The sequence below is a fragment of the Tachyglossus aculeatus genome, chromosome X4, assembly GCF_015852505.1.
Source record: "Tachyglossus aculeatus isolate mTacAcu1 chromosome X4, mTacAcu1.pri, whole genome shotgun sequence".
NCBI lineage: Eukaryota > Metazoa > Chordata > Mammalia > Monotremata > Tachyglossidae > Tachyglossus > Tachyglossus aculeatus.
In genome coordinates, this window is record NC_052098.1 from 7161523 (window position 1) to 7177729 (window position 16207).

At 47.1% G+C, this 16207-nt stretch overlaps 1 protein-coding gene across 3 annotated transcripts in view; it reads left to right on the forward strand.

The window, feature by feature from the left end:
* The window catches only part of GNAQ (G protein subunit alpha q), a 342540-nt gene extending 326741 nt beyond the window's left edge, over nucleotides 1–15799 (forward strand). For 2 of the 3 annotated variants that reach the window (XM_038769485.1, XM_038769486.1), the window contains exon 8: nucleotides 12656–15799. In XM_038769485.1, the coding sequence (XP_038625413.1) occupies nucleotides 12656–12846 (191 nt within the window). In that variant the 3' untranslated portion in view covers nucleotides 12847–15799. Of the gene's footprint in view, nucleotides 1–9406; nucleotides 9496–12655 lie in introns of those variants that run through there. The other variant, XM_038769487.1, reaches the window with a different exon arrangement.
* The last annotated feature ends 408 nt before the right edge of the window (nucleotides 15800–16207 follow it).

The window sequence follows — 16207 nt, forward strand, 5'->3', positions numbered from 1 at the left end:
CTCATTCATTCGTCGTTCATTCTCAGTCTCTTTTGCAGGCTCCTCCTCCCCCTCCCTTCCCCTTACTGTGGGGGTTCCCCAAGGTTCAGTTCTTGGTCCCCTTCTGTTCTCGATCTACACTCTCTCCCTTGGTGACGTCATTCGCTCCCACGGCTTCGACTATCATCTCTACGCTGATGACACCCAAATCTACATCTCTGCCCCTGCTCTCTCCCCCTCCATCCAGGCTCGCATCTCCTCCTGCCTTCAGGACATCTCCATCTGGGTGTCTGCCCGCCACCTAAAACTCAACATGTCCAAGACTGAACTCCTTGTCTTCCCTCCCAAACCCTGCCCTCTCCCTGACTTTCCCATCACTGTTGATGGCACTACCATCCTTCCCGTCTCACAAGCCCGCAACCTTGGTGTCATCCTCGACTCCGCTCTCTCATTCACCCCTCACATCCAAGCCGTCACCAAAACCTGCCGGTCTCAGCTCCGCAACATTGCCAAGATCCACCCTTTCCTCTCCATCCAAACCGCTACCCTGCTCGTTCAAGCTCTCATCCTATCCCGTCTGGACTACTGCATCAGCCTTCTCACTGATCTCCCATCCTCGTGTCTCTCCGCACTTCAATCCATACTTAATGCTGCTGCCCAGATTGTCTTTGTCCAGAAACGCTCCGGACATGTTACTCCCCTCCTCAAAAATCTCCAGTGGCTACCAATCAATCTGCACATCAGGCAGAAACTCCTCACCCTTGGCTTCAAGGATCTCCATCACCTCGCCCCCTCCTACCTCACCTCCCTTCTCTCTCTCTACAGCCCAGCCCGCACCCTCCGCTCCTCTGCCACTAATCTCCTCACCGTGCCTCGTTCTCGCCTGTCCCGCCGTCGACCCCCGGCCCACGTCATCCCCCTGGCCTGGAATGCCCTCCCTCTGCACATCCGCCAAGCTAGCTCTCTTCCTCCCTTCAAGGCCCTACTGAGAGCTCACCTCCTCCAGGAGGCCTTCCCAGACTGAGCCCCCTCCTTCCTCTCCCCCTCGTCCCCCTCTCCATTCCCCCCGTCTTACCTCCTTCCCTTCCCCACAGCACCTGTGTATATGTATATATGTTTGTACATATTTATTACTCTATTTATTTATTTATTTATTTTACTTGTACATATCTATTCTATTTATTTTATTTTGTTAATACGTTGGGTTTTGTTCTCTGTCTCCCCCTTCTAGACTGTGAGCCCACTGTTGGGTAGGGACTGTCTCTATATGTTGCCAACTTGTACTTCCCAAGCGCTTAGTACAGTGCTCTGCACACAGTATGCGCTCAATAAATATGATTGATTGATTGATTGATTCAACCCACATATTCAGTCCGTCACTAAATCCTGTCAGTTGAACCTTCACAACATATCGGCCCTTCGTTTTCCTCCAAAATGCTGCCATGTTACTACAGTCATTGATCCTCTCTCACTTTGATTACTGTATCAGCTTCCTTGCTGACCTCCCTGCCTCCTATCTCTCTCCACTCCAGTCCAAACTTCACTCTGCTGCCCGGATCATTCTTCACACGCTGCCTAGAATTCCTCAACAACAACTCTCTCCTCGACCCCCTCCAGTCTGGCTTCCGTCCCCTTCATTCCATGGAAACTGCCCTCTGAAAGGTCACCAATGACCTCCTGCTTGCCAAATCCAACGGCTCATACTCTGTCCTAATCCTCCTCGACCTCTCAGCTGCCTTTGACACTGTGGACCACCCCCTTCTCCTCAACATGCTACCTGACCTTGTCTTCACAGACTCCGTTCTCTCCTGGTTCTCCTCTTATCTCTCCGGTCGTTCTTTCTCAGTCTCTTTTGCAGGCTCCTCCTCCCCCTCCCATCCTCTTACTGTGGGGGTTCCCCAAGGTTCAATGCTTGGTCCCCTTCTGTTCTCAATCTACACGCACTCCCTTGGTGACCTCATTCGCTCCCACGGCTTCAACTTCATCTCTACGCTGATGACACCCAGATCTACATCTCTGCCCCTGCTCTCTCCCCGTCTCTCCAGGCTCGCATCTCCTCCTGCCTTCAGGACATCTCCATCTGGATGTCTGCCCGCCACCTAAAGCTCAACATGTCGAAGACTGAACTCCTTGTCTTCCCTCCCAAACCTTGTCCTCTCCCTGACTTTCCCATCTCTGTTGACGGCACTACCATCCTTCCCGTCTCACAAGCCCGCAACCTTGGTGTCATCCTCGACTCCGCTCTCTCATTCACCCCTCACATCCAAGCCGTCACCAAAACCTGCTGGTCTCAGCTCCGCAACATTGCCAAGATCCGCCCTTTCCTCTCTATCCAAACTGCTACCCTGCTCATTCAAGCTCTCATCCTATCCCGTCTGGACTACTGCACCAGCCTTCTCTCTGATCTCCCATCCTCGTGTCTCTCTCCACTTCAATCCATACTTCATGCTGCTGCCCGGATTATCTTTGTACAGAAACGCTCTGGGCATATTACTCCCCTCCTCAAAAATCTTCAGTGGCTACCAATCAATCTGCGCATCAGGCAGAAACTCCTCACCCTGGGCTTCAAGGCTCTCCATCACCTCACCCCCTCCTACCTCACCTACCTTCTCTCCTTCTACAGCCCAGCCTGCATCCTCCGCCACTAATCTCCTCACCGTACCTCGTTCTCGCCTGTCCCGCCATCGACCCCCGGCCCACATTATCCCCCGGGCCTGGAATGCCCTCCCTCTGCCCATCCGCCAAGCTAGCTCTCTTCCTCCCTTCAAGGCCCTGCTGAGAGCTCACCTCCTCCAGGAGGCCTTCCCAGGCTGAGCCCTTTCCTTCCTCTCCCCCTCGTCCCCCCTCCATTCCCGCATCTTACCTCCTTCCCTTCCCCACAGCACCTGTATATATGTATATATGTTTGTACATATTTATTACTCTATTTACTTATTTATTTATTTTACTTGTACATATCTATTCTAATTATTTTATTTTGTTAGTATGTTTGGTTTTGTTCTCTGTCTCCCCCTTTTAGACTGTGAGCCCACTGTTGGGTAGGGACTGTCTCTATATGTTGCCAATTTGTACTTCCCAAGCGCTTAGTACAGTGCTCTGCACATAGTAAGCACTCAATAAATACGATTGATGATGATGATGATTCTTCTACAAAAATGCTCAGACCGTGTTTCCCCACTCCTCAAGAACCTCCAGCGGTTGCTCAACCACACTCCTTACCATTGACTTTAAGGCACTCAATCACCTTGAGCCCTCCTACCTCACCTCACTACTCTCCTACTACAACCCAGCTCGAACACTATGCTCCTCTACTCATTGTACCTCGATCTCATCTATCTCGCCACTGACCTCTCACCCATGTCCAATCTCTGGCCTGGAATGTCTTCCCTTTCCATATCGCTTAGTACAGTGCTCTGCACACAGTAAGCACTCAATAAATATGATTGAATGAATGAATGAATAAATATCTGACAATTACTTTCCCCATCTTCAAAGTATTATTGAAGGCACATCTCTTCCAAGAGGCCTTCCGTGACTAAGCCCTCATTTCCTCTTTTCCCTCTCCCTTCTGCATCGCCCTGACTTACTCCCTTTATTCACCACTGCCCCCCCACCCCAGCCCCACAACACTTAAGTACATACATAGAAGCAGCATGGCTCAGTGGAAAGAGCCCGGGCTTTGGAATCAGAGGTCATGGGTTCAAATCCCGGCTCCACCACTTGTCAGCTGTGTGACTTTGGGCAAGTCACTTCACTTCTCTGGGCCTCAGTTACCTCATCTGTAAAATAGGGATGAAGACTGTGAGCCCCCCATGGGACAACCTGATCACTTTGTAACCTCCCTAGCGCTTAGAACAGTACTTTGCACATAGTAAGTGCTTAATAAATGCTATCATTATTATTATTATTATTATATCTGTAATTTATTTATTTATATTAATGTCTCTCTCCCCTTCTAGAATGTTAGCTCATTGTGGGCAGAGAATGTGTCTGTTATACTGTTGTTTTGTACTCTCCCAAGCGCTTAGTACAGTGCCCTGCACACAGTAAGCACTCAATAAATATGATTGATTGATTGATTCACTCTGGGCCAGTGTTTCCATCCTATGGTGGTTGGTTTACAAAGAAGTCAGATGAACACATTTTCCTCCATCCCTTCCCTTTTTCCTTCTTTTCAGATTCAAAGTCCTGTCCTCCAAAGGCATGTTGCTTCATTGCCTGCACTTCCTACTGACTTTAGCTCCTTAATTCCTGAAGTCTTCTTTGCAGACACCTTCAGTTTCATCAATTAATGGTTCTAGAGTGATCTGATCTTCTTATCTTGCTCTAATGGACCTCTCATTGGGAAATTGGAGTTTAGTGGTTCTTACTAGTTTTTTTTTCAATTGCCCTCAGAACAGTGTTAGTGTAGGTTGCTCCCCTCTCTGCGAGGGAAGTAAATGTGCAGCAATCTGTTTCTAAAGCATACTGTACCCAAAGAGCCCGCTTCTCTGGAAAATGACTAAACCAAAGACGTTTTGTTCCATCTTTATGATGAAATGCAGATTTCCCATTAAAAGAGACATCCATCATTTCAAAAGGTTGGATAGGATGATATTTAAAAATAATTCTATCTGGTTAAATTTAGGGCATGGAAGAAAATCCAGTATAAGAAAAACTATTCTCTAGGCTATGAGCATAAGAACAGAAGTCCATTAGCAATGTCATTGCTAGTAAAGATCAATTGTCCAACCAAGCTGATATTTGGCCCTGTTAGTGGCAGCTGTATGCTTGAAGGAATCAGGTGAGGGTCACCATCCTAATGTCCCCCCCCAGAGGCCTCCTCCCATGCTGTTGATGCTTATCCTCCCCTCATTCAACACCCCCCTCCACCCCTGTGTCTCACCCTGCCCACCCGACTTTCCAGTAGGGAGGGAAGGATAAAGGTGTGGCAGCAGTGGGGCCATTATGTTTCAATGAATAAAGATAAGAGCTGATTACAGGTGCTAGAGTGGCTGGCCTGGCTTGGGGAGGGATTCAGTGTAGGGGAAGATATGAAGTAGGCATGAAGTAGAGAAGGAAAGCCGTGCCAGCACCATGGGCTCGGGGAAGTGGGGAGAGGTTCATTGGGCATATCATGTTCTGCCTCAAAGTGTAGCCAAAGTCACTGCTCGGCCACACATCTCTTAAATTCCTAAATGCTCTGTTTCACTTGCATCGCTTCCAGTTAAAGATGGCCAACTTGTCTATAATGCATTTTCAAGGATTGCCTGTTCCTCTGACCCAATCCTCCCACACCTTCCAAAAACTACTGCTGCCACCCTTCTTCCCTCCTTACCCACCATCTTCAACTTTTCCCTTTCCGATGGCTCCTTCAAACATGTCAAAGTCTCCCCTATCCTTAAAAAAAAATCCTGCTTTGGATTTCACTGTGTCACCCAGCTATCGCTTCAACTCCTTGCTCCCATTCCTATCTAAGCTCCTCAAACAGGTTGTATACACCTGCTGCCTTCACTTCCTCTCCCCTAATTCCCTTCTTGACCCTTCGCAACTGGGCTAGCACCTCGAACAATCTAGTGGGCTCTACTCTATCCTAATCCACCTTGACCCCTTGGCAATCATCAACACTGTTTACCATCTTGGTTTTATTCACCCAAGTCTCCTTGTTCTTCTCCTACTCCAACCCAGCCTGCACATTTCACTCCTCTAATGCTAACCTTCTCACTATACCTCGATCTCATCTAGCTCGCTGCCTACCTCTCACCCACGTCCTGCCTCTGGCCTGGAATGCCCTCCCTCCTCAAATCCACCAGAAAATTACTGTCCCCATCTTCAAAGCCTTATTGAAGGCACATCTCCTCCAAGAGGCCTTCCCGGATTAAGTCCTCCTTTCCTCTTCTCCCACTCCCTTTTACACTGCCTTGACTCGCTCCCATCATTCATTCATTCATTCAATCGTATTTACTGAGAACTTACTGTATGCACAGCAATGTACTAAGCCCTTGGGAGAGTACAATACAACAATCAGCAGTCACATTCTCTGCCCACAACGAGCCTACAGTCTAGAGGCGGGGAAACAAACAACAATACAAATAAATAAAATGACAGATATGTGCATAATTGCTGTGGGGCTGGGAGGAGTGAAGAGCAGAGAGAGTGAGTCAGAGAGACATAGAAGGGGGTGAGAGATGGGGAAAAGTGGGGCTTATTCTGGGAAGGCCTCTCAGAGGAAATGTGCCTTTCAAAAGGCTTTGAAGCGGGGGAAGGTAATTGTCTGTTGGATTTCAGGAGGGAGGGGATTCCAGGCCAGAGGCAGGACAGACGCTAGGGGTCGCCGTGAGACAGGCGAGATCAAGGCCCAGTGAGAAGGTTGGCACAAGAGGAGCAAAGTGTGTGGGATGGGTTGTAGAAGGAGGGAAGTGAGGTGAGGTAGGAGGGGGCAAGGTGGTGGAGTGCTTTAAAGCCAATGGTGAAAGCCAATGGTGAGAAGTTTTTGTTTGATGCAGAGGTGGATGGGCAACCACTGGAGTTTTTTGAGGAATGGGGTGACATGTCCTAAGTGTTTTTGTAAAAAAAAAGATCTGGGTAGCAGAGTGAAGTATGGACTGGAGTGGGGAGAGACAGGAGGCTGAGGGGTCAGCAAGGAGGCTGATGCAGTAATCCAGGGGGAATCGGATGAATGGTTGTATTCCCCCTTCTAGACTGTGAGCCCACTGTTGGGTAGGGACTGTCTCTATATGTTGCCAACTTGTACTTCCCAAGTGCTTAGTACAGTGCTCTGCACACAGTAAGCACTCAATAAATATGACTGATTGATTGATTGATTGATTGATTAACATGGTAGCAGTTTGGATGGAGAGGAAAGGGCGGATTTTAGCGATGTTGTGAAGATGAGACTGACAGGATTTAGTGATGGATTGAATATGTGGGTTGAATGACAGAGAGGAGTCAAGGATAACATCAAGGTTAAGGGGTTGTGAGCAGGAAGGATGGTGGTACCATCCACAGTGATGGGAAAGTCATGGGGAGGACAGGGTTTGGGTGGGTAGATAAGGAGCTCTGTTTTGGACATGTTAAATTTGAGGTAGCGGGAGGACATCCAAGTAGAGATGTCTCGAAGGCAGGAGGAGATGGGAGACTGAAGAGCAGGAGAGAGATCAGAGCTGGAGATGTAGATTTGGGTATCATCCAGATAGAGGTGGTAGTTGAAGCCGTGGGAGCGAATGAGTTCCCCAAGGGACTGGGTGTAGATGGAGAATAGAAGGGGACCCAGAACTGAACCTTGAGGGACCCCACAGTTAAGGGGTGGGAGGCAGAGTAGGAGCCCACGAAGGAGGCTGAGAGTGAATGGCCAGAGACATGAGAGGGGAACCAGGATAGGACTGAGTCAGTGAAGCCAAGGTTAGATAACGTTTCCAGGAGCAGGTGTGGGTCCACAGTGTCAAAGGCAGCTGAGAGGTCAAGGAGGATTAGGATGGAGTAGAGGCTGTTGGATTTGGCAAGAAGGAGCTTGTTGGTGACCTTTGAAAGGGCAGTTTCTGTAGAGTGAAGGGGACGGAAGCCAGGTTGAAGGGGGTCAAGGAGAGAATTGGAGGAGAGGAATTTGAGACGTCAGGTGTAGACAACTCACTCAAGGAGCATGGTCTAGTGGAAGGAGCATGGGCTTGGGAGTCAGAGTACATGGGTTCTAATCCTGGCTTTGCCACACATCTGCTGTGTGATCTGGGGCAAGTCACTTAACTGTGCCTCAGTTACTTCATCTGGAAAATGGGGATTAAGACTGTGAGCCCCATGTGGGACAGGGACTGTGTCCAACCTGATTACCCTGTATCTACCCCAGCACTTAGAACAGTGCTTGACACATAGTAAGTGCTTAACAAATACCACAATCATTATTATTAGTATTCGAGCCCCACAGCACTTATGTACATAGCTTTAATTTTATTTATTTATATTAATGTGTGTCTCCCCCTCTAGACTGTGAGCTCCATGTGGCAGGGAATGTGTCTGTTATACTGTTATACTGTACTCTCCCAAGCACTCAGTACAGTGCTCTGCACACAGTAAGGCTCCATAAATATGATTGACTGACTGACTGACTGACTTCTACTTCTCAAACCACTCCTATTCAGCCTCTTTTGCTGGTTCTTCTTTCATTGCTCCCCCACTATATTTGGAGAGCCTTCAAGGCTGTGCTCTGGATCCCCTAGTCCACTCACTTTGTATTCACTCCTGTGGGGAGCTCACTTAGCTACTACCTCACTGTAGATGAGTCCTAAATCTACCTAACTAGCCCCCCGCCCCTTTCACCTGCTCTCTCTCTTTCAACTCATATTCAGTCAGTCACTTAGTCCTGTCGGTTTTTCCTCCAAAACGCTTCCAGGATTTGCCCCTACCTGTCCATCTAAACGACCACCTCGCTGGTCCAGGCGCTTGTCACATCCCAGCTCGACTACCATGTCAGCCTCCTCGCTGGTCTCCCTGCTCCAGGCCATATTTCACTCTGTTGTCCCGGACACATCTGCCAACTCCTCAGCAACCTCCGATGATACCCATTCCTCTCTGCAGCAAGGAAGAACTCTTGACAACTGGCTTTAAGGCATGCCATCAGCTCTCTCCCTCCTCCATATCCATTTTCCTCCCACTGACACTCTCTGTTCCTCCCAAACTAACCTGACTGTGCCTCATTCTCACTTCTTTCACTTCTGTTCCACTGCTCATGCCCTCCCTCCTGCCCAAAACTCTGCCTCCCTATCATCTGCCAGAATACAACTCACCCCATCTTCAGAGTCCTCCTGAAATCCCTCCTTCTCCAGGAGGCATTCCCTGACTTAACTGCCAAGTGTTCCCCACCTCCCCAGGTCACTTCCGTCCAATAACGGCCCTTAACCCATAGGTTTATTCACCTCTCTTTAGCACTGCGATACATTACCTGGATTATTAATTTACAACTATGTATCCTTCTATTCTCCTGCTAACAGAAGCTGTAGCGTTGTTTCTTTCTCCTCCTCCTCTTCCTATTTGTTGTGGCAGTCTCCCCCACCCGCCCCGAGATTGTAAGCTCCTTGAGGGCAGGGGCCTTGTCTTTTGCTCAGTTGTACTCTCCCAAGCGCTTAGTACAGTGCTCTGCACACAGTAGGCGCTCAATAAATACTATCGATTGATTAATTGATCGAATGTGCCAGAAAAGTTATTATTTTCCTGCTCTGGTTTGGCCCCTTAATGTATCAGATTGGTTGTTTTTCTTACTCCCCTTTAGCCCCACCCCTATCTTCTTGGAAGTCATTGCCTGCTTGACATAAGATGCTTTGCAAATGGAATATAAAGGGAACCTTAAGTAAAAGATGCTAGCTCTCCTCGCTTGCAGTTTGATTTTTTTTTTTTTTTACTGTTGATTGTTTGGCTCAGACTCAGTCCTGTGCCCCATCTTCCTGCTCTTCCTCCCCAGATTGTTTAATTTGAATTTGAATACCCACACCTAGCTACATGTCTCACTTCTGCCCGGGCCTGATCAGTAGCCCTGCCCGGTTCCACGACAGCCTGGCGGAAATCACTTCGTGTTGAAGTGATTTGAGCTCGGCTTTCCGCGTTTGCGGGTTTGGCAGGTAAGTACGTCACCCCCTCCCCTTCCCTGCCCCTCATCCCCTTGCCCTGCCCTCCCCCCTCTAAGAGCCGCTGGCACGGCTTTCCTGCCACCCGACCCTCCACGTTCCTCTGCCTCCCCGATGCCCCCCCGACCCCCACGCTCCGGCCCTCCACCCGGACCCGCTGCCAGGCAGGCCTAGCCCCACCCCCACCCCACCCCCCAAACCGGCCGGGCTTTTGCCTTTTCATTTTTTCCTTCTTTTTTTTTTTTTGGAGCTTTCAAAAGTTTGTAACGTCAAGTGGCCACTGTCACTGCCACCCTCCCTCCCCTTCCCCTTTCCCAGTTTGCGGACCTGCCCACCCCGACCCGGCAGAGCCGGGGGGACGGGGACGGACCACGGTGGGATCGGGGGAGGAGTCCTGGGAGGGGATAACGGCCGCCTCATCTCCCCTCCTGGGATCGGGAGGGGCGGGGAGGGGCCGAGGGGGGTCTTACCTTGACAGGCAAAGCACGTGCCGCGTGGACCGTGCTTCACCCAACGGCGCAGCCCAAGTTGCAGGGAACTCTGTGCCCAGCTCCCCGCCTCCCACCTGCTCCACCCGACAGCCTCTGGGCTGCCCTGCTGCTGCTGCCGCCACTGCCGCCGTCCTCCCCTCCTCCCACCCAAACTCCTCCACAGGGACCCCACTCCTTCTGCCTCCTGCCCTGCCTTACCCCGCCCAGCCACTGCCCCACGGCTGCTCCCACTTTCCATGGGAGCAGAACAGGGTAAAGCTGGGATGTGGGCTCTGGGGTGCCTGCAGGAGGCAGGGAGCGGGGGGCAGTGCGACATAGGTAGTGCCCCCCGCTCGCCGCCCAGTGGCAGCGACCCAGCCGAGGGGCATCCCAAGCTGGCCTGCCCGGATCGAGTAGGAAGCCTCACCCCCAGGCCAAGGCACCTGGCCCGGGGGAGAGCGAGCATGAAGCGGAGAGGACTGACAGGATTGTAAGCTCCTCCAGGGCAGGAACCATGTCTCTTCCTTCGGTTGGATGTTCCAAGCTCCTCCTAGTTCAGTGCTCTGCACACTGTAGGTGCTCAATAAATACTATTGAATGGACAGGCAAAGTACGTCCCCTTGCCACCTATTGCTGCTCCTCCTCCTCTTGTGGCTTCTAATGCTAAAGTAGCCATGACGAGACTGCTGCCCCTGGCTGCTTGGTGCTAGAGGATGGCTGCTCCCCTCTCTGTCAGTGGGCCCCGTGATGGCCAGACTGGGCACTTGAAGGGGCACTAGCTCTCTACAGAGTCCCAGCCCAAATGCCGGGGGCGGGGGGCGTCCAGTCCCACCCCTGCTGCTTGCTTTGAGCAGTCCTCAGCATGTTCTTGGCCCGCAACAAATGATTAGTAATCAATACATAATAAGGTGAGATTCCCAAAGGGCTAATCCTCTGAGCATCCTTGGCTGTTTAATAATGGAAGACAATTGCAGGCCTGCTGATTAACTGGGAGGAATTGAGATGAGCAGATTCCCCTCCCTGGGTGTTTATGCGCACACACGCTTACATTCACATGGGTGCCCCTCACAAAACTCAAAAGAACAAGGGACTTATTTTCAGGCAGTCTAACTCCAGGATTGATCAGGCTGTTAGGAAAGTTGGAGGGAAATCTGTTATCTATTCAGCTATTTTGAAATTATGGAAAGATGATTGTTTTTCCAGCCTGAATAAAGCTCCATGAGCCTCTTCCAGGTTTTTTTTCCCCCTTCTGTAAATAAATAGTTCCAAAATTGCGCTAACGCTCAGCTGCAAATATTACAGGGCTCTAGTCCTAGCGAAGGAAAAATTCTCAAGCCAGACTTGAAGAAATCCTCTGGGTAGCTTTAAAACTGGAAAGATTTGAAACGAGGGACTTTAGGCAAACACAGAAGATTTTTCTGCTCCATGTGAAAAAGGTTTTGGGGTTGGATTATTTTTTTAAGTGCTCAACTGAGTGGGATGATGGAAGCATTGTGTGATGAACTTGGAGTGTCGAGAACAGTGGCAATACCCCCTTCATGTAAATTAAGTGTGCGTGAAATTCATCCAGTTCAGAGGCACTCTGCTGAACCAATCTGGGAAAAGAAGCGGAAAAGTAGGGTTGAGATTGACTACCAGATTTTTTATACTAGCTAAAGTGAAGGGACTATAGAGAAATCAATGGCTTTTCCCACTGGTAATAATACCAGGTGGAGAATTTTACTTTGACTTTCCCCCACCTAGTTCTCTGAATTCTAATAATCAGGGCAGACTGGACTCAGGGTAACATTGAGATGGTGAATAATTTGTTGCTTGTCTTATTTACAGAGCAGTGCTCTCCAGAGACTCTGCTAGTAATGGAGTACACTGTTGTGGTGCTTTCTTCTTTCTCTGAACGTTCATCTGGTAGCCAAGGTGGGCTGCAGTTCCAGAAAAGATTCACCGTACCAATGTGGAAAGCTTCCATTTCCCTTCTCTCAGTCAGGGTAGAAACAGCCTTTGCGTACGTTTTGACTGAAATGATTTCATGAAGACTTTAAGTCTCAGAAGAGGCTCTGGGTTCAGGAAAGCCAAACGGAAGACTCTGAGGATTTCCCTGGTGGTGACTGGAGGCAGAAAAAATCACGCAGGCCAAACGTTTGGTGTCCCAATCTGAAAAGGCTCATTTGGGTCTTTTCTCTGGACACATCTGGCTGATCAAGTTTGTGCTGATTTCTTTGGTCTTCAACAAAATCCAAGGTATAGTAAGAAGAATTAGGCAGGTGGGGGTCTCAACCAGACAGCAGCTACCTGCAGAGCAAGATGGTGGAGAAAGATGACTGGGTGAACTGAGACCACTAGGTCGTATTTGAGGAATGCTACCGCAGCTAAGAGGCCCTCACAAAGAAAGAGCTGTTTCTTGGAGAGATTTGGGCTACTAGAATTAGGAAGGCACAAAACTGGGCCCAACCCTAATGAGCCAATTTCAGCCCGAGAGACAGGAGTAGAAACACAGGAAAGAGGTGTAAGCAAGGAGCACCAAAGGGCCTTTTGGAAGCTGTTCCAGGGAGTACCAATCAATGAACAGCTCGCTCAGTCAGCTAGATCTAAATGTTCACTTCCTTCTGTTCCTCCCAGGTCCCCAGAGGGATGCACAAGCTGCCCGAGAATTCATCCTGAAGATGTTCGTCGACCTGAATCCAGACAGTGACAAAATCATCTACTCCCACTTCACATGCGCCACAGATACTGAAAACATCCGCTTCGTCTTTGCAGCTGTCAAGGACACCATCCTTCAGTTAAATCTGAAGGAGTACAACCTGGTCTAATCATGTTGAGGGAGACCCACCCTGCCCCACCCTGTCGGGCGATTGAAGACTTACAAGAGGGACTGTATTATCTGTGAAAACAATTTGCATAATACTAATTTATTGCCGTCCTGGGCTCTGTGTGAGTTTGTCCACAGGGCTTGTAGTAAATATTTTGATTTTATTTAAACTATATGGAGGAAAAACAAAAGATGCTGAAATACATTCACAGCACATTTCCTCATTTTTTTGAGGCAAAACCTTGTGGCACAATGTGTTTTCAATTTTCAGTCGTGCACTCCCAAAGATTTGGGGGGTTTTGCCGTTGAGGCAAAATGAAGCTGGTTTCTCCTTTTCCTGACCCTCTCTTTCCTCTTGAGTTTTCAGAGGTTGCAATAGTCTTCTTTTTCCAAGTTGCATTCCTCAGCAAATGGTTTTCCTCTTGAGTGATACAATCAGGAAAATGGCACTAGATTTAAGCCATCATCAGTCAACCTAATTCCACAGTATGTACTTTTTCCCAAAGAATCAAAAGTATCCATACTGTGATTTTTTTTTTAAAGAAGTCATTGGCCCAGTTTAAAATACGCCTGGTTTTTGATACTGTCTTTCTCACACTGGCTAGGCCATTGAATGCTCATCAAACAACGAAGTGGCATTTCTTTAGAATTTTCCCTTCAGCCGTAACTTGGCGACTAAGAGAAATGCACAGAAGACAGTAACACAATTGCAAAAGACCTGAAAGGGTGACCTTACATTGAAATGCCATGTGCCATTTTATATCTGTCTATCTTTCTACATACATATAGATAGATACACACACACACACACACACACACACACACACACACATATTTTAATTGCAGATGCCAAACAAAAATGTCAACAGACACTACATTCCCCAATGGCTGCAGCCTGGAACCTTGTTCTCTCCCCCTCAATCCTTTTCTTGTTATAATTTAGGGTTTTATCCATAATTTTAAAATGATTTTTATGTGGTAAAGAACATTTATGTTTGCCAAATTGGCTGTCAATTACAAAAAAGAAAAGAAAAAAATGGAAACTGATTTCGTAAAATATAAGATTCTGTGGAAATTGAAAAGCCCAAACTGACAGATTGGGACTCAGCCTGAGTAAACAACTGCCAAATAATAAGTAGAGTCAAGGATTCAAGCCACCACCGGTTAACGTGGCTCCCTTTTCTCTTTCCCCTTCAGGAAGTGTTCCATTTTCAAAGCCAAAACCCAGCAGCAAGAGTGAATGTGCTGTTAGGTGCATGGGGACATCTGCTCATAGTTTTCTGACTTAAATACGGTTTAACTCTACCCTAGTAATTTCCAAGGTGGAGTGAGACTGCAGAGGACATTTTTTGTAGTATTGTAATGACACCTTTTAGTTGAAGGATATAAAGTTACTGATGACACCACATTCAGGAACCTTTCTTGATATGGTTACTTGTTAAAGAATTTGAGGAGGATTAATGGACTTAACTTTAAAGTAGCCTCACAGTGTTCTATTGAAGATTTATTTATGTAATTGAGCCTGTTAAAAGAAAACTTTGGAACTCTAATTAATGTGCAGTTTTTTTTAACAAATTAAAAAAAGGCACATGAATTGATGAGCCTCTACTAAGCAGCTTGGCTAGAAAGATGATTTTTAAAAAAAGGCTATCTCGTGATTGTTAGCAAGCTATAGGCAAGTCAGAGTTCAGCCACAACTCTGGTCTGATTAACTGCCACACTGCTTTGGCACCAGAGTGAACTTGTGTAGAAATTGCTGTTGGAGCAGTAAAGGGAGAGGGAAAATTTATTGGCTTATTAGTTAAGTACCAAAGTTAATAAGTATAAATGTAATGATATCATCTTTAACTCTCCCAGCCTAAAACAACGAAAGCTATATTTTTGCTCCCTCAGAAAACACCTGTAATTTAAAGTAAAAACAACAACAACAACAAAATACTGGTTGTAGGTATAGTGCAATTATGAATGCTATAATCATTGTACATACATCTCTCTATATATATGGCAGCATCCATATTGGCTTTGTAATCATTAATTTTTTGGCAGATTGAATGTGCTGTATTGATATGTACCTATGTAATTGTATTGTATGTCTTAGCTAATTCACATTTTGAATAATGTTATTTTATTTACTTTTTTAAGAGAGGAGAATGTAAATTTTGTCAGTTTATTTTTGACTGGGGATATTTCTTTCCATTTAGAAAGGAAGAAAAAAAAACCTTACTATCATACAGAGCGGTACTAGCATCGTGCTGTACAAGATCATTTGCACATTCCTGAGAAGAGGTATACTGATAAAAAAGTCCCAGAGGCAATTTCACAGTAAAATGCATAGGTTCAAAGCTTTTATACAAATATGGAAACCACCTTTGTAGAACTTTTGCCATATGATGTGGAGTTGGAATTTGGGCTTTTATATCCATTGAAATCTTATTTGGCCACTGCCCAATTTCGTATTACCTCTCTGGTGGTCTCTATTGAAGGTGGTTTGAAAAGCTATCCTGATTCATTAAAGAAATGCCTTAATGGCTCTACACCACTGCTTCCCCAAAAGTATGACGTTAAATTTGGGGCATTGAAAAATTGAAACAGTATCTGTAGGCTTTCAGATACTTTCTGTATAAAAATCAATCCTCATCACAAGTGTTACAATTCTAGGGAATTGAGTTAGTCTATTTAATAAAGCTATAGTAGATGTAGAGCATTAAGAAACCCCAAAGTTCTAAGATGGAAAGCTTGCTCTATTTGGCACTATCAAACCAGAACGGATTTTGCTCCGCCCAGTTGAAGTTGGGGCTTCACTGTTCATCCTAGGGTGCATGATAACAGCCCTTCTCTTCAGAAGGGAATAAATGGATCACCCTAGCTGCAGTGCTAGAAATGGAACTGTGTCCAAAAGAGTCAACTGAATCTAAAGGATTTTTTCTTGGTTGGTTTGTTTTGTTTTGTTTTGAAGGGATTGGGTGGGGGGAGGGGCAAAGAAGAAGTGGGGATGGGGGGTGGGGAGGGACTCTTTTCAGTTTTGTATAAAAACAAACAGAAGTTTACTCATGCTTTATAGTTCTATTGTGATTGCAAAAAATTCAGAGTGTGTCACTGGAGTACTTTGCTGTGCTATGGGTAAGTGGGGCCTGTGGCAGATTGTTGAAATGACTTGAGCATGTTTTAGAAAAATACACTTCTCTAGCATGCCAAGGCGAGCAACCATTTCATGACTCACTCCACACGACATTGCAATGTGCCAGTTTACAAAGCATTTTTTTCCTTTTAAGTGACACAGCAGTTCCCACCCGCAGTGTATTACTTGGTATTTGTAAATTGGTTATTTCTACTACGGCTTATCAAGCTTGAGACCAGAAATT